The 25051-nt window shown below is 38.3% G+C and overlaps 1 protein-coding gene across 7 annotated transcripts in view; it reads left to right on the top strand.

Annotated features, from left to right (window-relative positions):
• LYST (lysosomal trafficking regulator) overlaps positions 1-25051 on the top strand; it is a 174117-nt gene that overhangs the window by 38787 nt on the left and 110279 nt on the right. For all 7 annotated transcript variants that reach the window (XM_032313704.1, XM_032313702.1, XM_032313699.1 and 4 more), the window contains 10 exons: positions 1181-1271; positions 3224-5303; positions 6944-7976; positions 9690-9851; positions 11405-11561; positions 13700-13926; positions 14441-14507; positions 19391-19500; positions 20875-21301; positions 23972-24116. In XM_032313704.1, coding sequence (XP_032169595.1) covers positions 1181-1271; positions 3224-5303; positions 6944-7976; positions 9690-9851; positions 11405-11561; positions 13700-13926; positions 14441-14507; positions 19391-19500; positions 20875-21301; positions 23972-24116 — 4499 coding nt within the window. The remainder of the gene's footprint in view (positions 1-1180; positions 1272-3223; positions 5304-6943; positions 7977-9689; positions 9852-11404; positions 11562-13699; positions 13927-14440; positions 14508-19390; positions 19501-20874; positions 21302-23971; positions 24117-25051) is intronic.

Here is a 25051-nt window from a genome sequence, read left to right as displayed (position 1 = left end):
GATCCATCTTCTCTAGCCCAGCCTAGTTCCGCTGCTGAATTTCCTGTCTCAGTGAGGACTTCATCAGTCACCTTGTTGCCTAAGCCAGAATTCTTCGAGTTCTTCTGGATCTTTCTTTCCCCCCTTACACTCCATAGATAACGGCAAGTCATTTCTGTTCTTCGTTGCCGTTTCTCAGTTTTACTGTAGAGCACTTCTGTTTACCATCGTCTCTCATCTGGGTTCTTGTTTCCCCTCCTCTAACGCTGGTCAGTTCCTTTCCCTTTCCACCCCAATTCTGTCTCCATACAGTGGCTAGAATGGTCTTTCTAACAAGCAAATCTGAACATATTACTGTGGCTCCTTCCCCACTGACTGGAGTGAAGAACTTAAACTTAAACTTGATTTGTCATTAATTCCCTGACTACCCATGTTTCCCCCACCCCCGCAGCATCCCAGTCTCGCTCTCCAGCTCCAGTCCCATTTCCACACTTCTAACTGGAACTGATTGCTCCTTTTCCTGAACTCCTAAACTGAGTATCGGTGCCACACCCAGCTACTTACTTATACTACATGCCTTCTGTTGTTCTTTAACTGTCTGTGTGTATGTATTTGATGGACCAAATGAGGGGACCTTCTCCAGGACCATATCCTCCAGAAAGGGTAAGACAGTAAGTGCTGTGGACGTAGTGTGCAGTCAATACATATTTATTAGATTACCTTCACTAATAAGTCTTTCTCTCTTTATATATATCCTTTATTAATAATGTCAATTTCTCTTTTTGAAATTGTGTTCTCTGAGTTTTACATTTAACTGCATGAAGACTTTGTTTTTCTAGTAACTTCATTTATTGGTTTGCTAATTAATAGGGCTTAACTTTTCATTGTCACCTAGCAAATTTGTTTCTTCAGAGGTAAGAGATTCTTGCCATGTGCATGGTGGTAATGACAGCTGTTTGCGGAAACGTCAGCAAGAATGTGCTAAATACTGTCAAATACCCTTACATTCTTCTGTCCTTGGAAGGGTTTATAAGTTGAAAAGCACCACAGCTTTCACCGGATTTGAGATTAATTTGACCCTTAGCTTCTCAAATGCAGCCTTTCAAGAAAAAGGATTTTTTGACTCAGTTTAAGACAGGGTTCTAGGAGTTATGTGTCTCATGACCTCAGGACATGAAGGATTGCTTTGTTTCTAATACAGGCATTGACATGTAGAGAAGAGCTCCTTACTCTACTTCTGTCGCTCCTTCCACTGGTATGGAAGATACCTGTTCAGGAAGAAAAGGCAGCAGGTATGTTTCTTTTATCACATCCCTTGTGTTATCAAAATTCCACTGGGGAAGGAAGATCCGTGGAAAAGCTCCTCCTGCCTTAATAGTTGATCCAGTTCAAATTCAGAACAGTATAGATTAGCATGATACTTGACAGGAGAAATTCTTTAGGTATTTAGGTATTTAGAAATTCTTTAGGCATTTTTATTCTGCTAATAATACAAAAACGATGTGCTTCTTAGGGGGTTATTCAAATGTAACAATGATCAGAAAATATACGAGGAAACAGAACACTTAGCAGAAGGGGTCAGTCTAGGTGTGCAGCCCCATCAGAGAAAGGGATAGTGGAAAGTTTGAAGAAAGAAATGAAAGCTCCTTTGCTTATTTTATTTTATTTTTATTTTTATTTGAAAGAGAGAGAGAGGCAAAGGGAGAGGGAGTAGCAGTCTCTCTTCTCAGCATCTGGGTCTTGATCCCAGGACCCTGAGAACATGACGTGAGCTGAAAGCAGACAATCGGCTGAGCCACTCAGGTGCCGCTCTGTCACCTATCTTAAAGACTGCTTTTTATTATCAGTACTCTACTGGTGACTTTGGCAGTTTAGTTTAATTTTTTTACTGTTCTTTGAAGAGAGTAATTTGAAGTAATATTTTGTTTCAAGACTAGATAGAATCATTACAACTTAAGGTCAACACGTATTTTTAGTATCTGATTTTGAAAAAAAATTTTTAATTACACACACACACACACGTATATCTATATAATATTAAGTATCTGAAACTTAGTGTGAATGTCTCAGTGGAGGAATTAACAGTTGAACAGTTTTCACCTTCACCATTTCTGTAATATGTGAATTGTGAGATGTTTAACAATCTATCAGGTTAAACATAAATCCTTCTATCTGGTATTTCAGTGTCATATATGTACTTTTAATACATTCCTGATATGGATCTCTCTTTTTAGGGGATTATCTAAGGTCTTGTAATATTGTTTTACTGCTTATTTGTTGATTCACTAACTCTGCGCTCATTTTCTTGTGAATTTGTAGAATTCACAAATTATTTTTCACTTAAGCTATCCGACTAGTGTTCTTTTAGGAAAGTTGTCTTCATTGCCTGCATCCTTTGTATAGGTGGAGTTTGTCAGACTCTTTTTAATTTCTCCCCTTCTCTCTTGAGACCCAGGTCTTTTATTTATAGATTGTTATTTATTCATTCTGAATTAGAACTATATTTTTCACATAGATCTTACTATGTAATATTGCAAAGGGAAAGACTGATTTTACTTTTAAATTAGTAAGAAGGGTTTATTCATTTCCTCAAGAAATAGATGTTGCATGTGGTCCATGTACCAGGCCCTAGGTTCTAGGCACTGAGGATGAAACAGGGATGCCTGTACCTAGTTCAGTGTGTGGCACATTCAGTAAATATTTTGAATGAAGAACTCTTTTAACCTCAATCTTAGAGAACAGTTAGTACCTATTATACAATTTTAAAAATAATTTTGGACCATCTTAAAGTTCTTAAGTTATATCAGGGATATAAGCTCAATGCTATTTTTGAGAATATAATATACTCCTGTTTCTTGATTAATGGCACTATTAGAGGAGATTTGTAAGATGGTGTGAATGCTAGTGCTAAATCCCAGATAATCTAGAGACTTATGTTGATGTCAGAATTCAATGTATGGTTTCAAATCAGATTTACGCCCCTAATTTTCTTCTCCTTTGTTGTTTTCAAAATCAGTTTGTATCTTTTGAACCAATGCTACCCGGTACATAGCATGAGAAGAATAAGTGTAGGGGGAAATGATCCAGAGAACACGACAGATAGCTAAAGGAAATCAGCCCCGGGGGCAGGGGCGGAAACTGAGGAAAAGCTCCGAAAGTGGAAGATAAATAAGAGAATAATCATCTGTACAAACTGAGTTTGAAAATATATTAAGGTCTAAACTTCCGTTCTTTATCTTAACAGATTTTAATCTACCATTCTCAGCTGATATAATCCTGACCAAAGAAAAGAACTCAAGTTCACAAAGATCTACTCAGGAAAAATTATATTTAGAAGGAAGTGCCCCATCTGGTCAGGTTTCTGCGAAAGTAAACATTTTTCGAAAAAGCAGACGGCAGCGTAAAACTACCCACCGCTATTCAATAAGAGATGCAAGAAAGACACGGCTGTCCACTTCAGACTCAGAAGCCAATTCGGATGACAAGAGCATAGCAATGAATAAGCATCGACGGCCCCGTCTGCTACAGCATTTTGTAACCCAGTCACCTAAAGACGACCACCTTACGGCTAAACTTGACCACTTACCAACCAAAGAACAGACTCCTCCTGACACCATGGCTTTGGAACATTCCAAGGAGATTATTCCAAGACAGGAGTCAAACAGTGACATTTTGAGTGAGCCAGCTGCCTTGTCTATTATCAGTCACATGAATAATTCTCCCTTTGACTTATGTCATGTTTTGTTATCTTTATTAGAGAAAGTTTGTAAGTTTGACATGACCTTGAATCATAATTCTGCTCTGGCAGCCACTGTAGTGCCCACACTGACTGAATTTCTAGCAGGCTTTGGGGACTGCTGTAATCTAAGCGACAACTTGGAGAGTCAGACACTTTCTACAGGTTGGACTGAAGAACCTGTGGCTTTGGTTCAACGGATGCTTTTTCGAACAGTGTTGCATCTTATGTCAGTAGATATTAGTACTGCAGAGACGATGCCAGAAAACCTTAGGAAAAACTTAACGGAATTGCTGAGAGCAGCTTTAAAAATTAGAACTTGCCTAGAAAAGCAGCCTGACCCCTTTGCACCGAGACAAAAGAGAACACTACAGGAGGTTCGAGAAGGTTTTGCGTTTTCAAAGTATCGTAACAGAGCCCTTCTTTTACCGGAGCTTCTGGAAGGGGTTCTGCAGATCCTGATCTGCTGTCTTCAAAGTGCAGCTTCCAATCCCTTCTTCTTCAGCCAGGCCATGGATTTGGTTCAGGAATTCATTCAGCACCACGGATTCAGTTTATTTGAAACAGCCGTTCTTCAGATGGAGTGGCTGGCTGCCCGGGACGGCGCTCCCGCTGAGGCCTCGGAACACCTGAAAGCCCTCGTCGACAGTGTGATGAAAATCATGGGCACCGTCAAGAAGGTGAAATCCGAGCAGCTTCATCATTCCCTGTGTACGAGGAGAAGGCACCGGCGCTGTGAGTACTCTCACTTTATGCACCATCACAGAGACCTCTCGGGCCTCCTGGTTTCGGCTTTTAAAAACCAGGTTTCCCAAAACCCGTTCGAGGAGACCGTGGAGGGAGATGTTCATTACCCCGAGCGCTGCTGCTGCATCGCGGTGTGCGCCCACCAGTGCTTGCGCTTGTTGCGGCAGGCGTCCTTGAGCGTCACCTGCGTCCACATCCTGTCTGGCATCCAGACCGTGGGGGTCTGCTGCTGCATGGACCCCAAATCTGTGATCGTCCCTCTGCTCCATGCGTTCCAGCTGCCTGCGCTGAAGCATGTTCAGCAGCATATACTGAATGTCCTCAACAAGCTTATCTTGGATCAGTTGGGAGGAGCTGACGCCCCGCAAAAAATTAAACAAGCGGCTTGCAATATTTGTACCATGGACCCTGATCAACTTGCCAGATTGGAAGAGACGCTGCAGGGAAACTCGTGTGAGGCCACCCCTTGCCCAAGTCTGGCCAGCCCTGCCTACAGATTTCAAGGAATCCTGCCCAGCAGTGGATCTGAAGACTTGCTGTGGAAATGGGACGCCTTAGAGGCTTATCAGAAGTTTGTTTTTGAGGAAGACAGGTTATGTAGCGTACAAATTGCACATCACATCTGCTCTCTAATGCAGAGAGGCAATGTCGTTGTGCGGTGGAAACTGTATCATTCCGTCTTTAACCCTGTGCTCCAGCGAGGCGTCAAGTTAGCACACCATTGTCAACACAGTAGCGTCACGTCAGCTCAGATGCACTCATGTCCCCATCATGACCAGTGTTTGCCCCAGGAAGTGCTGCAGATTTATTTAAAAACCCTGCCTGCTCTGCTTAAGTCCAGGTTCGTATGTGGGCATCTGCACAGATACCGTTTCCTTATTGTGTGCTTTTAAATGTCTTTACCCATTATTCTTTCCTAGGATTTAATTTATCTTAACAACAAAAAGTGTTCCCAACCCATGTCAGAGTTTGCTTTACTTGTATTGATTGGTTGATCTATTGATCTATTAATTTATTTCAGTTTCCTGGGGTAATTATAGGGAAGAGCACAGAGCCATTGATTTTAATTTCTCAGTGGAAAAAAAGTTTTAAATATACACCAGTGAGGGAAGGATGGACACAACACAGATATCCAATAGCAGAGGCAAAGTTAAATTAATTAATTTATATTTACTTGACAGAATGTTATTAGCCATTAAAAATAATGTTTACAAAGACCACGCTGTGATATGAGAAAGTGCTAAAAATATTTTATCAATAAAACATACAAAATTAGAAATATCACCCACTTATTTACAGCTTTGTAAAATACACACATACCTAAAATGATAATTATTTGTCAAGGCAGTAGACTTAAGGGGATTATGATTTCTTAAATACCACATTTACATTTGTTATATACACAATGTATATAGGAAAAACAGAAAATACAGATAAGCAAAAAGAAGATTAAGCCACACCTGGGTGGCTCAGTTGGTTAAGCATCTGCCTTTGGCTAGGGTCATGATCCCGGGGTCCTGGGATTGAGTCCCGTGTTGGGCTCCTTGCTCGGTGGGGAGCCTTCTTTCCCCTCTGCCTCCCCCTGCTTGTGCTCTCTTTCTCTCTCTCTCTCTCTTTCTGACAAATAAATAAACTAAAATTTAAACAAAAAAGGGAAAATCCAAATTACTTAGAATTCTACCAGTAAATTTTCAGATTTTGTGATTGTCAAGTCTGGTACTTAAAAAATAATTACAAAAATAAAGCTTGCTTCTGATAGTCTGGTCTTACAAATTCATGTATATACCATTTCAAAAACATAATAATATATAACTTGTCATCATTATCTTTACAATTTTTTTTAAATTTCTGACATCCTCACATAGTTTAAATAAAACTGACTTTGATTTGAAAAGTTTTGTAACTCTTTGGCGTATTTGTGGACAATTTGGATCTTTACTGAGCTGACTTACTTAGTTATTAGTAGGATTCCAGTGATCCAGACCCATGAGTCTCACCTGAGACTCAGATCTGCAGCTTGGTTCCTTCCCTTTATGCGGTGCAGATGTAAAACACACTAAAATTCCCGAGTAAGCCAGCAGGCAGACAAACAGATGGACACACACAGACTTGCCTCTTGTCAGAGTCTGTCCATCTCAAGTGCGGAGGTGGTTGTGTCGTTTAGAATTTACACAGAACCTGCCAGTTGGGGATAAGTATTCTTCCCTGAGTTGCTTCATGTAACTCGTGTGTGTGTGTGTAATCTGTTCTTCCTAAATAAGCTGGAGTCATATTTGTGATGTTTGAAGAAGGATGTATGTGAAAGTAATTAGAAAATAATTTGAGATCATGCTGTCATGAAGAACACCAACCAGATAATTGATGAATCGATTAGTGTTTAATATATACCACATGCAGCAATGACGTATTTAAATAGTATACGTACCTATTTATAAGTGATGTTTCTATATGTGAAATCTTGTGTATTTTTTTCTCTCACAGGATAATAAGAGATTTGTTTTTAAGTTGTAATGGAGTAAATCAACTAATTGAATTAAATTACTTAGATGGTATTCGAAGTCATTCCCTAAAAGCCTTTGAAACTCTGATAATCAGCCTAGGGGAACAACAAAAAGATTCTTCAGTTCCAAGTGTTGATGGGATAGACATCATCGAACAGAAGGACTTGTCGTCTTTAAATGTAGGTACTTCTTTTCGTAACCAGCAAGTTTGCTCAGATTCTCCCCAGAGTCTTAGCAAGTTTTATGCCAGCCTCAAAGAAGCCTATCCAAAGAAATGGAAGTCTTTTAGCCAGGATGTTCACATCAACATGATAAACCTCTTCCTCTGCGTGGCATTCTTATGCGTCAGTAAGGAAGCAGAATCCGACAGAGAGTCGGCCAATGACTCAGAAGATACTTCTGGCTATGACAGTACAACCAGTGAGCCTTTACGTTGCATGCCGCCATGCGTATCTCCCGAGAGCCTCGTCTTGCCTTCTCCCAAACATATGCACCAAGCAGCAGACATTTGGTCCATGTGTCATTGGATCTACATGTTGAGTCCGGTTTTCCAGAAACAGTTCTACAGGCTTGGTGGTTTCCAGGCTTGCCATAAATTAATATTTATGATCATACAGAAACTGTTCAGAAGTCCAGGAGAGGAGCAAGGGCAAAGGGAAGGAGACCTCCACACACATGAAAACCAAGATATAAATGGAACGTCTCCATCTGAGATCACCACAAGGGAAGACTTATTATCTTCAGCTGTCAAAAGAGACCCCACAGTGTCAGAACTGGGTGGTCTAAACAGGACTGCTGACAGTGTAGGTAAATTAGAGTCACAGCGTCTCTCTTCTGCAAATGGGGGACGTATTTCAGCTACTGAGGCTGCTCCTGAGGAAGTAAAGGGACTCACGAGTCAAGAAAGCGAGACTTCCCTACAGAGTATCCGACTTTTGGAAGCCCTTCTTGCCATTTGTCTTCACAGCACCAGAGCTAGTCAGCAAAAAACGGAATTAGAGTTCCCTAATCAGGTAATAGCTTCTCCTTTGTTCGGCTTTTGTGCTTTACTTTTCTTGTTTGAAAGTTCTAACGTAATACTATTGCCATTTTGTTTTTCCAAAGATTATAAGTACTGAGAAGCTTCTTTATGCTTAGTCCAGTGTCAGGTGCTATGGAGGACAGAGAAGTGCATGACCCAGGTCTTGCCCTCAAGACGCTTACAGTTCAGTTTGGAAGGCAAAACCACATGTATCGAAGTTACCAACCCTGAAAGGCATTAGATACGCATTATGTGTCGGATGAGTAGTAATGGGCTTTGTGTTTCAAAGTTCAGACTTTATAATCTCAGTGTGACGCTGTTCTGTGCCCTGCTCAGATCCCCTTTACCAAGCTGAGGCACCCATCTGCCATTGCTCCAGGGATGTGAGTTGTCTCCTCAGGATTGCCCTTGGCTCCTGGGAGACGCCCCTTCTGTAGACGCCTGGGAAGGGTGCTCATAGCCAGTGATGGATAGATACAGCTCTGTGGAGTGGGACAATCTTTGTGGTACAGTCCAGGCTCCGGAGCTTCCCATGGAATTAGGCTGGAGCCCAGCATTTATTCTGAAACCACATTCTTGCCTGGATTCCCCCCTCCACCACCCCAAATATATTCTGCTTCCCTCACGACCCTACAGATTTTTCCTGAGAACATTCCTCAACTGGAAAGAGAGTCCTCAGTTTCAGGCCCTGCTTCTAAAGAAACTTCAAATATGGCAGACCCCTGTTCATAACCATCCCTAACTGTTCTGTCAGCCAACAGGCTTTCCCTGCTGCAGTTCCTGTCTCCCTGTTAACTCCTATCTAAAAAATCCTGATGTCTCCACAGTGCTCAAAGTTAAAACCCCAGACTCTATAGGCCAGCATACAGAGCCCTAGTGTCTTGTGTTTACTTCCGTGCGTAGCTTCGCGTCCTGCCTCCCTTCACCATGCTGCCGTCCACCGCACTGAGCTAGCTGACAGCTTCTCAAGATGCCACTCCTTGTTAGGAATTCTGGATGTGTTCTTCTGACCAGCAGACTTCTGCCTCGATGCCTGCCCACTACTACTTGTTCTTATCCATCTCATACGACCCCTCCCCCAGACACTCTTGACAGGTCTCTCAGGCACCTTCTCTCTTTTTGATTATCCTAGAACTTTGTTTATAGCTCTAGTGTGGTCATCATCATGCCTTGTCTACAAGAATCTGGTTCTTATGCTGGGTGGAGGGAATTCATTAAGGGAGAAGTCAGTTTCATATTTATCTTTGTGGCCTTATCACCTAATATAGGGACACAGGCCAGCAGCAAGAGTTTCCTTCAAGGACAGAAGGGAGGGAATAAAGAAGGGAGAGAGTGGAAGGGACTGGAATCTAAGCCCTTCTTAGAGTCTTACAGAATCTCTAAGAATAAGGCATTTGTAAAATGTCAGGATAGTTAATCAAAACTCTGAAGTTTCAACTAATCTTTTTTGTGTATGATACAGTTAATTTGTGATCCACTGAAAATCAGAATGAAATAAGGTGAGTGAAGCATTTGATAAATAAAAATGTTATTAACTGTAACTGGGTATTTGTATAAGAGCTAGATATTTGTAGTCCTTTTACTTTCATATCTACTGCAAATAAATGGACTATGTTTCTACTTATTAAGTAAATATTATTTTTTGTCACTTCAATTTGTTTAAAGCATGTTATTAATATTCTTAGTATCCTTTATTTTACCTTAGAACTTGTCTGTGGAAAACATATTGTTTGAAATGAGGGACCATCTTTCCCGGTCAAAGGTGACTGAAACAGAATTGGCAAAGCCTTTATTTGATGCCCTGCTTCGAGTCGCACTGGGGAATCATTCAGCAGATTTTGAACACCATGATGCTATGACTGAGAAGGTATGGATAAGATCCAGGTGTGTTGTTTGAGTGTGACTGGCAGAGGCAGACATGTGTGGGATGGGAGTAGGGCCCTCACGAATGTGGTTAGAACACATGGGCCAGGATTTGGTCAGGTGAATTCTGGGTGTTGTATCTCCATCTGTGGGGTGGATAGCATTTACTCAGTGCCCTATCTCATAAAAAACCAGAGCAATGTGGCAGTTTACTGAGACTTACTCTCAGTGGGACAGAAATGTATGATTTGATAAGTCTTACATATAACTGATAGTTTATTAAATGATAGTTCAGGGATGGTGATGACTCAGCTGTTTTTTCTGATCCTATCTTCTGATCCTTTCCTAATATACAGTTAGTATTTCCAGAACCCTCTATGCATTTTAATTTTACATCACTCAAACAAAAATGACTATACTTGCATAGAAATTAGCTGCTTCTTCCAAGTTTCTTTAACCTTTAACTAATTGTCCTTTATCTTTATGTAACTTCTTAATAATACTGTCCTTTATTTTTATGTAACTTCTCTTTAATTTCGCAGTCTAGCCAGATAAATGACATTTTATAATCCTCTGCCACAATGTTTTATGTTGCTGTTTGTTATAACTTTAAAAAACTTACTGAAATAGCAACCATTGCCTTTGTCATATTCCTGCATCAGTTGGTTTATTGGAAAGTGTTAAAATACTACTTTATTTCTGCCTTTCATTAATGTTGCAGTGGTAAAGTACTCTGACATGCTTCAAGTGGAAATGTGTTCTAAAGTGAAGATATTGGTAGCATTTTTATAAGAAAAGGAAGATTTCACGCAGCAGGTTATTGCCAGAATTAATGTTCTCAATTTCCCAAATGCTTGTATATGGACAACTAGATTCTGAAATCTTAAAATTAATCCTGTTGAATAATTTTTTAAAATAAACATATAATGTATTTTTATCCCCAGGGGTACAGGTCTGTGAATCACCAGGTTTACACATTTCACAGCACTCATCATAGCACATAGCCTCCCCAATGTCCATATCCCCACCACCCTCGCTTGTCCCCCCTCCCCCCAGCAACCCTCAGTCTGTTTTTTGAGATTGAATCTGTTGAATAATTTTTATGTCTACTCTGATTACCTAGTTTATGAAACATTTTATTTATAAAAATCCTATGGAAATGTCTTTTTCCCTGAACAAAGTTGTAAAAATAATACTTATTTGCTAGCATTAAGCTGTAAGAAATATAGTTCCAACTCATTGTGGTTTTTAGACATTTCCTATTATGTAACTAAGAGTGAAATTTCATAGATGTCTTTTTCAGTAAAACTGAAGTGACCTATAGCTTCATCTGTTAGAGACTCCCATTTCTGAAATGTTCATAAAGTTGAGAGAGTCTGGAAATTTTTTGCTGCATGAATTTCATAATTTATAGTGCATCTTATTGATTCCTGAGACTTTTTTCCTTAAAGAAAACGCAGAAGCTATCCTTAAAATGATTTTGGAGTAATAAACATTCTGTTACTAAACATGAGCAGATATTACAACTTTCACCTTCTGATTGTGCTGCTCTTACAGCGCCATCCGTCTGAGGAAGAACTGTCATCACGAACTGGTGATTTTCCAGAAGACGCTGAGGACTCTCGGTGTTGCAGTCTCAAACTTTTGGTTGAAGAAGAAGGCTATGAAGCAGACAGCGAGAGCAATCCTGAGGACAGTGAAGCCCGAGACGATGGTAAAATACCACTGAAGTACTTGTGATTGGATTTGCAAGTCAGATTATCAATTAGCAAAGTGGCTGCGGTGATACCCTTTAGAATTTTGTATTGCCTTGCCATTTAAAAAGCGCATTGCTTCATTTTATTTGATCTTGACAATAAATTCTGGCATTTATATAGGCAACGTCATACAGATATATTTTGTTATTGCCAAATTGGCTGAATGCCTGAGAATACAGGGTAGAGAGAGTCCCTGCTTTCATCGATATTCCAGTAGAAAAAAACAAACACCAGGTGTCAGAAGTGAACAATATGAAGAAATAAAACAGGCTGATGTGATAGTGGTTGGGTGGTCAGAGAAGGTCTCACTGAAGATGTTTGGTTTATAGTGAGGCCTAAATTTTTTAAAAAATCTATCCAGACAGACACTGACAGGAAGAGCATTTCAGGCAGTTTGTTAGAAAGATGAATTAATGTAAGGAGTATAGACATCTTTCTGTGACATCCAAGGATGGTGCAGCCCAGATTTCTTAACTCACCACAACCCAGCTTATCCCTTGGATTAAACATGATCCTTTGTCTCTGGGCTTAAAATTTGGGTAGAACAGAATAGATGGGCTTTTGGAGCCAAGATCTTTCTGGAAGACTCCATCTCTTGAATGTTGGCCTTATGGCCGTCCCAGGACTGCTAGTCTTCACCGTTTCCAGCACCTGGTCTTCCTCAGTCTAGTTTCTCTTTCCCATTGCATGAAGGAATAATTGTGGGTGTCCTAAGGGAAAGGTCTTGTTGGACCCATAGCAAGTGTTTGTGTATAATAAAGAGTAAAAAAAGAGCAAAAGCAGCCACAAATTGAAAGAATCTATGTATGTGTATATGTATATAGCCACACACAGATTCATATAACTTACTCGGTTTATTAAACTATTCTTTTTTCCAGTGTTATTAAGAAATAATTGACATACATAACTGTAGAAATTTAAGATCTGCGCATGATGGTTTGACTTACAAATATTATGAAACAATGATTACGATAGTATAAGTTAACTTCCATCATCTTATACACATACAGTAAAAAGAAAAGAAGAAAGGAATTTCTCCCTGTGATGAGAATTTGTACGTTCTATTCTGCTGACCACTTTCTTACGTATCACACAGCAGTGTTCACTGTAGTCCTCATGTTGTCCAATACATCCCTCGTGCTAATTTATCTTGTAACTAGAAGTTTGCACCTTTTAACCACTTTCTTCCCATCTCCCCCCATTCCTATCTTCTGAGCAAGCTCTTTTGGAAAAAATATTAGTTCAATGGTGTAGGTTTTATCTGTGTACTGACATTTCATAATGACAGACCTCCTCCTTTTTATAGGCTTGCTGATTAGTTCTTAATCATGTAGACATTTATAAATTTCTTAACTACATGAACATTTTTAAAACAGCGCTATAGTCAGTTTTAAGAGCACATCAAATTTTCCAAAATGTAATATTCAGTGACAGTGTTCATTTCTCACTTATGAAGAAGACAAAGTTTAGAATTTATCCAACCAATAGCTGAAGCTGTCTTTTTCACAGAGATCTGAATGGGCAAATGAACTAGCCTGTGATTTAGGTATTTTGGGGTCAGAAAGTTTGGGATAATGTTTTTCCCACTTGTGCCAGAGAAAATGTGTTAAATCTGTATCTTTTTTTTTTTTAAAGATTTTATTTATTTATTTGACAAGCAGAGATCACAAGTAGGCAGAGAGGCAGGTAGATAGAGAGAGAGGTGGAAGCAGGCTCCCCGCTGAGGAGAGAGCCCGATGCGGGGCTTGATCCCAGGACCCTGGGATCATGACCTGAGCCGAGAGCAGAGGCTTTAACCCACTGAGCCACCCAGGTGCTCCTGTATCTTATGTCTATAAAAGTTACTGTTGATATTTATAATTCTATTGAAGATCAAAATTACTTTTAAGCCACTCATTTATCTTCAAAATATCCATTAGACTTGATTTTCCAAGATACTTATTCTAATCAAAAGATGCCGTGTAGGAAAAGGCTGTGTGAGAATCTTCTTACAAAGGGCACTTTGGCACAAGATCTCCTAAAATGTTAAGTGAGATTTGAAATATTTATTCAGGGTTTAGAGAATAAAAATCATCTTTTTCTTTTCCTCTTTCAGGTGTAGACTTAAAACCTGAAGCAGAAAGTTTTAGTGTGTTAAGCAGTTCAAAGGACTTGATTGAAACCTTCACTGAAGGGGAAATCATATATCCTGAGATTTGTATGCTGGAATTAAATTTACTTTCAACTGGTAAAGCCAAACTTGATGTACTTGCCCACGTATTTGAGAGTTTTTTGAAAATCATCAGACAGAAGGAAAAGAATATTTTTCTACTCATGCAACAGGTAAAAGATGCATATAGTAAATGCGGTGAATGTTTGTTACACGCATGCCCCAGTCATTCATCTCCTTATTTAGAACTCAACTTGTCTGAAAATTGAGATGATTATTTATCTTTTATAATACCTTAGGTATGTTTTTTTGTACAAATGGTGTTCTAAAAATCTTTTAATTCCATAGTTCTCTAAAGCATCATAAAAAATTAATGTTGTTGGCTAACTAATCCTTGTATTATTTCTGAGAATGGGTAATAGTTTATAAATTACATTTAATATATAGTCATTGTTTTTGAAAAACCAGAAAACAAAAACAGTATGAAAAACATAAATGTATAAACCACCTAAAAAAAAGAAAATGAAATTGTGTAATTGTACACATAGCATTCTTCTCAGTTATTTGAAAATATTTATATATGTATAGATAGTAGAATATCAAATAATTTATTATGACATTGCAGTTACTTCATGCTTTCATGAGGTAAGAAATTTAATTTCTTATGTTTTGTTTTTTAATCTTCAGGGAACTGTGAAAAATCTTTTAGGAGGGTTCTTGAGTATTTTAACACAGGCTGATTCTGATTTTCAAGGTGCGTTGAAACTGTTAGTTTTACACAATAGCTTTGAAATTATTTTGTTGTTATGTGAAATGAAGAGTTAATAATGACTTCCATTGGCATAGTGCCCTGTGATTTCAAAAGTCGCTTTATATGCATCATCTCTTTTGTTCAATAGACATACCATATCGTATCTTGATTTTATAGAGAGGAATGTCTAGATTCCAAGTGATTGAGTGAGTTGTTCAGGGTCATGTACATAAACTTGGCCTTGTGTTCCTGCCTTATCAGACACTGAGTGCCACTCTCCACTCTGTACTTTCACAGACATTTGAGGAATTCATAATGAATATGTAATATAATAGAAACTTATATTTTAGTTGGAGAAGTCTAACATACATGTAACATTAATTCAGGTTTGTCAGGTGTTTCTTCATGATTAAATTCGAGTGATACATTTTTGGCAAACAGACCACCTAAGTGACATTGTACCTTTCAAAGTGCATCATATTGTGGTTCATGATGTCTGTATCTTATTACTGTGATGTTGACTTTGATCACTTGGTTAAGGTGGTGTCTTGCCAGGTTTCTCCATTGTAAAGTTACTGTTTTCTCTTTATAATTAGTAAGTATCTTGTGGGGTACATAACTTGAGACTATGTAAATATTTTCTTTTCATCATACTTGAACCCACTAATCCTTGGCACCCATTGATGATTCTTGACTGAAATTGTTAATTCTGTGGTATTTGCCAAATAGTGACTTTCTATTTCCATTATTCTTTTTATATTTAATTGGGGTTATACCATAAAGAAAAGCTTTTCCTTCTCCATTTACTTATTTAGTATATGGGTATGTTTGTATTTATTGTGGTAGACACTTAGTGGGTCCTTTAGATATGAAAACTCATTTCTGGATTAGCTCTGAGAAACTCCGTCACATTACCTTTTAATGACAGTTTTACTGAGAGAAAATTCCTACACTACACAGTTCACCCATTTAAAATATACAGTTCTGTGTTTTTTGGTATATTTGCAGAGTTGTGCAAACATTACCACTTATTTGCTCTTAGGAATAATGCTATGACCACTCATGTACTAGTTTCCACATGGACATGTGTTTTCTTTTCTTTTGGGTATAGTGTTAACTTTCAGATGAGGAGCAGCCAGAGTGTTTTCCAAAGTGGCTGCATTATTTTATATTCCATACAGTATATGAAGATTCTAATCGCCACACATCCTTGCTAACACTTGTTATGACCCGTCTTTTTCGTTATATCCATCTTAGTGGGCCTGCCATGTTACTCTCACTGTGGTTATGATTTGTATCTTCCTGATGGCTAATGTTATCACACATACTTTCATGTACTCGCTGGCCATCTGTGCATCTTCCTTGGATATCTTTAGAGAAATTTCTATTCAATTTTTTACCCACTTTTTCAAAGATTTTATTTATTTATTTGAGATACAGCTAGAGCAACCAAGGGAGAGAGAGAGAGAGAAAGAGCACAAGCAGGGGGAATGGCAGAGAGAGGGAGAAGCGGGCTCCTGCTGCACAGGGAACCCAACAAGTGGCTCAGTCCCAGGACCCTGGGATCATGATCTGAGCCGAAGGCAGCCACTTAATCGACTGAAGGCACCCCCCTTTACCTATTTTCAAATACAGTGATTTGTGGTTTTAGTCATTAAATTTAAGAATTTTTAAGTATGTTCTAGATAAAAGCCCCTTATCAAAGGTGTATGACTTGAAATATTTTCTCTCAATCCTTGGCTTATCTTTTCACTCTCCTGATGATGTATAATTGAAGCACACATTTTTTATTTTGATGAAGACCAATTTATCTGTTTTTGCTTTTGTCACAATGCTTTTGGTGTCATACCTAGGAAGGTCGAACTTACAGTCACAAAGAAAAGAGTAGTTTTCTCCTCTGCATGTTTTCTGCTCTCTTCTTTCCTACATTCTGATCATAATCTTGGGCCTTCCCGAATTGGTCTTGCATGCCTTAGCTTTCCTCTCACATTACCTCCTTCTCTCTTTTTGTGCCATGTTTTGGCAGATTTCTTCCATTCTATTCCAACCTTTTGACCTTTTTTTTTTTTTTTAAGATTTTATTTATTTGACAGACAGAGATCACAAGTAGGCAGAGAGAGAGGAGGAAGCAGGCTCCCTGCCGAGCAGAGAGCCCGATGTGGGGCTCGATCCCAGGACTCTGGGATCATGACCTGAGCCGAAGGCAGAGGCTTTAACCCACTGAGCCACCCAGGCGCCCCAACCTTTTGACCTTTTGTTCAATTTTTAATTTTGGCAGTTATCTCTTAATATTTAAGAGCTTCTTTTTGTTTGTTTGTTTTCTGGTTATTCCATTTTCATATAAGGATATAATATCTTCTTAAATATATCTGGATTTAGTTATTAACATTTTAGAAAGATATCTTCTCTACCCTAAATTATTTATTTTCTCTCTCGGTCAGTTAATCAATTTATTTGTCTTTTATATCTTGGTTTTTCTTATTTATGTTGCTAATCCTCAAATACTTTTTGAACCTATTTTGGCTATTTCTATTTAAGAAAGCTGTTGAAGCTAATGTTGTAAATTTGTTTTCCTGTTTGGCATCTGCCCTGAACAGGCAGTATGTTGAAGAGCTCTGTGTGCATGTGCCAGTGGAATATAGAGGCTCCCCAAATACCATATAAAGAGAGCTTCACTTGGGAGGGCCATTAGGGCTACTGTTACCTCAAATGGCATTTTCTGTACATTAGAAAAATATGTCCTCCACATATAGGGCTTGGCTAGTGAATAGTGTCTTTGTGTAAGAAAAAGCCCTCCTTCATCTGGGCAACACAGCTCAATGCCAGGAGGCATGGCTTGGTGAATAGCATTCCGGTTTTCTTTTAGCTCGTACTTTTTCCCTTAGCTGAGCAACTTGGCCCGTCTGCAGACTGTATCTGTCTACCTGGTAGCCTGATGCTGATTGTCCCATGTTCCGTCTCAGTCCTTGCCTGACAATCCAGGGAGTTTCTTTAAACAGTTTTCAGGCTGGGGGCATAAAAGTAAAAGCCGAGCTATCTGTGCTCTGTATTCAGAATTTAGGAGAGAGGTAGGTGTTTCCAGACAGACCTTGTATGAATCCCTGCATTTGTAGCCCTATCCTTACTTCTCTCCGGAATATAGACAGACCTATGGGCTCTCCTTTTCTTGGAGTCCTTTTGTAATTCAAAGAGATTCTAAGCAGCAGCTTTCTCTTTTATCTCTCTGCCCTTCCATCTTCAAGAAATATTTTTAAATCTGCTGTGCCCCCAGTGCCCACTGACTTCCTCACTCTTTTTGCTGTTACAGATTTCTTTCTTTTTATAATTCTGTACTTCCAGTTTGGTGGGTTTTCAGTAGTAGACAAAGGCAAATATATATAAATATATATATCTTCATTCCCTCATTTTGAACTGGAACCTTTGGTTTAGAACTGAAAAAAAAAGAAAAGTCTAAGCACATACATATACTTTACTTTGATCATACTACTTTATCCTGCTCTCCCAGCCCGTGATTATCTAACACTTATTTTATAGTGCTTTTTTAAAAAATCAGAATCCTACTTAGGTTCATATATTATAGTTAGCAGATATATCTCAAATCTTTTCATCTGTAGGTGTATACTCTCCCCACCCTTGCAATTTTTTTTGGTTGAAGAAACCAGGTCATCTATCATGAGGCATCTGCATTCTGATTTTTGGCAGTTATGTCCCTGGGAATTGTTTAACATGATCCTCTCTGTCTTACATTTCCTTCAGCTGGCAGTAAGATCTAGAAACCTAATCAGATTTGGGTTTTGACCATTTTTTGACTGGAATATTTTACAGGCAGGAATCTGTGCCTCCATCAGAGGCACATAATGTCTGATTGCCTCTCTTTGGGGGACACTAGGAGCCATGGATGGTCATAGGCTAGGAACTTGCAGAATGGTAACATGCTGTCATTCCATCTTCTTGGATAAGCTGGAATACTTAAAGAAAACTTGCTCTCATCAACTGTTTGGTTATGCTCAGTTAGAATAATTCATAAAGGAAAGGCAAGAGAAATAATTATTTTCCTTTATTTTCTAGTTTTTCATAGTTCTTACTTTAAAACCTTTCATGGGTTCGTGTTTCTTACAGGATAAAGTCCATGTTATTTTATAGTCTCAATTCAAGTTTCTTTCCAGATATGCCTACTGTTCCACTATTGCCTCAGCTCACACCTCTACAAAACATGGTGCTGAAACAGGGCTGCTTTCTTCAGCTTCCTCATCAGGATTATTTCTGTCATATCTAAAAGGGAGATAAGATTTCACTATAGGGCTTTTTTGGGTGAGGATTAGCTGAGGTAATGCATGTGAATATACTTTGGACACTATAATGTATGCTACAGATATTAGTTACTTTATTCTAAAAAGTTCTATGAATTTATGTACTACCCATGATATTTTATTCTAAACCTCACAATGAAAATGTTCAAAATAATTGCTTGTGATACTTAAGTATTTTCATAATCTTTAATATTTACACTTCCATTTAATATAGAAAGTAATAGTTATAATTTAAACAGTTTCAAGATAAGGTAGCAGACTATTTTGTGGTTACTGACAGTGTCAACTTCTTTAACAAATACTGTGTTAATTTATGCTTCTTTAAATAATACCTCTCCTGGGAAAGGACCCATCTTTAAGAAAAGTGGTTTTTTGTTTTTTGTTTTTTTTTGTCAGTGAGTTGGTTTGCATTTAATCGTATTGCTATTTTTTCAGCACATTTTTGGATTATTAGTTGTTTATAATCCATTGAAGATGTGACAATAGTATTTGATCTCTTTCAGTGAAATTGTTTGTCTGGAAACTTTAATTATGTATTGGCTTTAATTTTTTCCCCTCTATCTTTCTTTAATTTAGCATGCCAAAGAGTATTGGTGGATCTTTTGGTATCTTTGATGAGCTCAAGAACATGTTCAGAAGAGTTAACCCTTCTTTTGAGAATATTTCTGGAGAAATCTCCTTGTACAGTAAATATGCCATAATTTTAAAATATTTTCACTGATACTTAATAGAATATTTTTAAAAATGACTTGGAAATCACTAAGTTCTGTCTTTTAATGTGGTAATGATTATGCAGTCGACTCCATGTTAATATGTGTAAAGTTCTTCATCATTTTATTATTTGCACTTATTTTAACTTTCACTTCTGTTTTGGCTAACCAGCGTGGTCACTGGGCTCATAGTCCCATTGCCTTATCCCACCCCAAGTGGTTGTTCTTAAGAAACGCTAAATAATTTTAATTAGTAAAGAGAATTTAATTCTGATTAGTTTTTACCATTTTAAAGATTATCCTCTTTTTAGAAAGTTATTATCTACCCTTCACGTATCTTCTATCACTTCTTTCCATGGGTGTAGCTTAGTGACTTTTCAACTGTTCTTTACTGAGAAACTCATTTTAATAATGAAATCTTGGCTAGAAGCATAAGCAAATAAAACAAAAGCTTGGAGCTACTTAATTTGAAGCAAGGTTGAATGTTCCTGAGTCCTGCCCATTTCAGCAGCTTACTCCAGCTTGTGGACCCCGAGGGGCTATGTGGAACACAAGGTTAACAAATACTAGTGTAGACACTTGATAACTGCCTGTATTTATGAAATGTTTCTTGTACTTTCCCTAAGTGCGGTTCTCATCATCGTCATCAACATTAGCTGTTATTTCAGGCATAGGGCACACACTCGGCAGTGTATTGGACTGAGATACTCTTCTCTACTCCACTTGTCTCCTTAGTCATTACTTTTCTCTTTAATTAAATGCTCATCTCCTCTCTTACATTTTCTATAATTCTACATTTAACCCCAAATTTATAATTTGTAAGTAAAACCTAAAAACCCTTACTTTGGTTTACCAAAACAGATGAAAGAAAATTTATTTGATTAGAAAAGTCATGTAAAATAAGTTGAAAAGTAATTGAGCCACTCAATTTTATGAAGTCAGTCAGGCTGTAAATATCATTCAGAAATCTGGAGAATTTGTAAGGTCTCTGGTTCTATCCCTCACTTAAAAATAATTTAAAGAAGCAACTATAGCCTACTAGGAAATATACATCTTTCTTTGTAGAAATTATTCTGGATATAATTATTAGAGTTGACATCTAATACTTAAAACCAATTCATAACTTTCAGTCTTGTGCCAAAAAAAAAGGCACCTAAATCTAATATTAACCATGAGAGATTACATATTTAAAGAATAAAATCTTTTTACCTTGTGAACATTTTAGGGGTATGGTAGATAGGAAATAGGCATTTAACTAGGAATGCTGATATGTGTGTAGATATGCTTGTATTTTCATTTATAACCTGAATTTCAGTGTACATTTTGTATTTATTTATTCTTTTTCTCTAGGAAGTACTTCTTCTGGGTATTCTGAAAATTATTGAAAGCGACATTACGATGAGTCCTTCCCAGTACCTAACCTTCCCTCTCCTGCATACTCCAAATTTAAGCAATGGTGTTTCATCACAAAAGTGCCCTGGGATTCTAAACAGTAAGGCCCTGGGATTATTAAGAAGAGCACGGAGTTCCCGGAGCAGGAAAGGGACCGAGAGCGGAAGTTTCCCCCAGCAGCTGCTCTCCTCTTGGCACATAGCCCCAGTCCACTTGGCCTTGCTGGGGCAGAACTGCTGGCCCCACCTGTCGGAAGGCTTCAGCGTCTCACTGTGGTTTAATGTGGAGTGTGTCCACGAAGCTGAGAGAACCATGGAGAAAGGAAAGAAGATCAAGAAAAGAAACAAATCCTTAACATTACGGGACAGTAGTTTGGATAGAACAGGTATGATGTTGCCGTTACCTGTTACCTGTTACACTAAGCCTTTCCTGACTGCAGGTTTGGTTGAGCGGTAAGAACACAGCGATGTCCTCATGTGCTCCGAGTGTGTTCTTCACCCCGAGTGCCTTCCTAACGGCAGGCCCTGACTACGAAGCCTGGGTTATCAGATAGCCTTGAAAACGTCATTTTTCTTGTATATTTTTGCCTTGGGGCCGGGGCGCTGGGTTACTGCCCCAGCGAGACCACTGCATACCCAACTGCCCTGGCTGGCAGTCCCCAGCCCCATTTCCTGCCTCTTTCCTGGCCCCATTACTGGATTAGGGTGACTCCTGATATTAGAGAAGGGAAGGAGGCAACCCTAGAGCCACTTTTCTGACCTTCTGCTCCCTATGCCCCAGCCAGTGTGAGCCCCATTTCATGTCCTTTCTCTCTTGTCGTTCAATTCTCCTCCTTGTGCTGCGTCCTACCTCTGTGCGCCTCTCCTAGCTCCTGTCACCAGACGTCTGGATTCATCAGCTTTTCTCCAGAGTCAGAATCATTCCCATTCCAGTGCTTTCTATAACTGATGGAATCCCTTTTATGCTTCCATGAAACTGTCTCATTCTTCATATGACTAGGGCAGGAAGAACCTGTTTGTTAAAAAAACAGTTTATGTGGTGAGAAGCAATGCAGAGCTGATTGTTAGGAGCCACGGATGAATGAAATGACTAGAGGAGAGAAATGGTTAGGGGTTTATTCTTCATGGAGGTCCCTCTGGAGCTCTGCATTGCACAGAGCTTACACCCCACACTGGCGCCCTGCTTCACAACACCAGGCCTTCAGGGCAGGTCCTCTGCCACTGACTCCCAGACAGAAAGGAAAGTCCTTACTGACACTCTCAAGACTGAGGACTAGGAAAGGTCACCTGATGTCCTTGCAGGAGCTTTGCATCCACTTCTCCAGACACATTTCCATGTTACTAGCACAGCGTATTTGTGTACTTTTGCCAGGTAGCCTAGGAAGCCAAACTTTCTAAAAACTTAGGTAGTTAGAGCATTTCTTTTGGGAATTGGAGCTTTGCCACCTAAGAACTGATAGCTCCAAAGCAGCATACATGAGATCCTGTCGTGCTGATGCTGTCTCATGAGTGCTAAGAGCTCTCTGTGTGGGTGTCACTTTGCTCCGCTCTTTCTACATAGTTTTTAATCCTCACAACAATTCAATAAATTAAGTGCTCATTCTGTCCATATTTGCAGATGAAATTAAATAGCATGACCAATTTATAGAGCTGGTAAGTGATGGAAAGGGACTTAAACCCACCTATATTCAATTCCAGAGCTTAAATGCCACCATGACACTATAAACAGTGCACATTGCTTTCTCATTTAAGTGGGGGCAATCACAATGTGAACAGGCTCTTATAAAATGAAATAAGTATACACAGTGACCTGAGAAAAGTCAGCATTGGGAATTAAAAAAAAATTTTTTATAAAAATATATTAGAAAACATATATTTCAGACAATTCTGCATAAACATTTAAAAAGAACATTTAAAAATAGTGTATATATCAAAATTTTGAAGGGAACAGAGAAGAAAATATTATGTTAATAACACTTCCTTTGCCACTACACCAGCTTTGTGACATTGAGCAAGTTATTGAACCCCACAGCACCTCGGTTCTCTCACCCTCTAAAGGGGGACAATAAAATTCACCTCATCAGGTTGTTGTGAGCATTAAATTAAGAAACATTTGTCATATTCCTACTTTACAGTACCTGCGTACATACTGGTTTTTGTTCTAGTCTTTTATTTGTGCAAAGTCAGATTTTATATGGAAACACTAGTATTGTATCACCATGAATTCTATATACATCTCATATCTTGGGCAGTGGTCCTCAAAATAATCAATGAATTTAACTCTTCCTTTTAAAGACTACTGTCGTTTAGGGGCAGTATTCTGAAAAATTGGTAGTATTTATACCTGTTGAAAAATGGCAACAAATATATATATATACAGTCTCATAACTGGTGGTGTTCATCCTCTCTGAAAGTCTGAACCCTTAGACGTGCATTTTGTATTTTGGTACGTCTTTATTAATATAGCTTCACATAAAGTCACACAGCATAGTAACAGCATGGATGGCTCAAGGATTCAGGTCATTATACATACTTGATGGCGCTGGAATTAGCATGGTAAGAAACCACTTAAAGTCGGGACTAATAACCCAATAGTCCAAAGCATAAGGCATTACATTAGCTGGCCTTAGAGAACATTTTAGAGTTTCAGAATCACTTAGCAATTATATTCAAAGATGACTCATCAGAGAGTCTACACCAGAATATATTTAAACACCACAATTTTTCTAAAATCAATTTTCTAAAATCATGCCATTGTAATAATTGTAGGATGATTTTGGTAGTGCCGTCGGTGGTTTGTTCATTCCCACAGTTAGCTGCTAGTTATCATCGATTTTGAAATGTGTATCGCACTCAGTTACTGTTTTCAGTCCTCGTGCTTTTTTGGAGTTAGCGTCTCAACTTCAGGAATATTGTTTGGAACAGGTCAGATTTAGACATCCCGGTAAATAATTTACTACAAATGGACAACCACATTGTGTTCCTTCAAATGCGCTTTTCCACTCAGCTTTATGATCAACCGCTTTACTGATTATTCTAACATCTTTTTTTCGTAGAGAACAACAGACCGGAGGGTGCAGAGTACATAAATCCTGGTGAAAGGCTCATAGAAGAAGGATGTATCCATATGATTTCATTGGGATCCAAAGCTCTTATGATCCAAGTGTGGGCTGATCCCCACAGTGGCACTTTTATCTTTCGGTATTGATTATCCTTAACCTCGCCATGAATAGATCATGTATTTAAATAATTTATATGCTAATAAAGATCATTATAGCAAATTAGAAAAAGATTATTTAAATAGAAGATACATTCTAATAGTCACTAATACCACCTTTGTAACAATGTATTATTCTATCAAAAAATCTATAATTAAACTCTAAAGTAGATTGTGTTCATTCTCAATTAGATTTTATTTTTTATTTAGTTATTTATTTGTTTTTTTAAAGATTTTATTTATTTATTTGACAGAGATCACAAGTAGGCAGAGAGGCAGGCAGAGAGAGAGGAAGGAAGCAGGCTCCCTGCTGAGCAGAGAGCCCGATGTGGGGCTCAATCCCAGGACCCTGGGACCATGACCTGAGCTGAAGGCAGAGGCTTTAACCCACTGAGCCACCCAGGTGCCCCTCAATTAGATTTTAGATCAAATGCTTGCTGAAGTCTTATCCATGGTAGTATTCTATCAGATTGTAGTCACCCTAAAATGTTATTATCAGACAACTGTTTTCCCAGATTACATATTTAATAGACATTATCTTATAAACTTTACTTATTCTCGAGACCTGGTCTTTTCTTCTACCTCCCTTGTTAACTAGTATAGATACAAATATTTTACTTGTATTGAGTGAGTATGAATAGTATGACACTATCTTTATAAACTTAAAACTAAATAAAAATATGTTATTTAGGGGATATATGCTTTTTGTTATAAATCATACTTGATACTTTATAGACATTGTATCCTAATTCTCTCAGTAGTTCCTCCAAGTAGGATAGACCTCCAGTACATCCTGACATTTAGACATTTATGTACAACATGTATTAATTTTTGTATGAATAAAATATTATATTATAATTTCTGAAAGGACAATGTCTGTAGAAATAGTAACAATAAAGTTTTTTTGAAAATGAATTTT

The sequence above is a fragment of the Mustela erminea genome, chromosome 14, assembly GCF_009829155.1.
Source record: "Mustela erminea isolate mMusErm1 chromosome 14, mMusErm1.Pri, whole genome shotgun sequence".
Taxonomy (NCBI): Eukaryota; Metazoa; Chordata; class Mammalia; order Carnivora; family Mustelidae; genus Mustela; species Mustela erminea.
The sequence above is the reverse complement of the archived record's forward strand: the minus strand, read 5'-3'. Positions and strand labels throughout refer to the sequence as shown.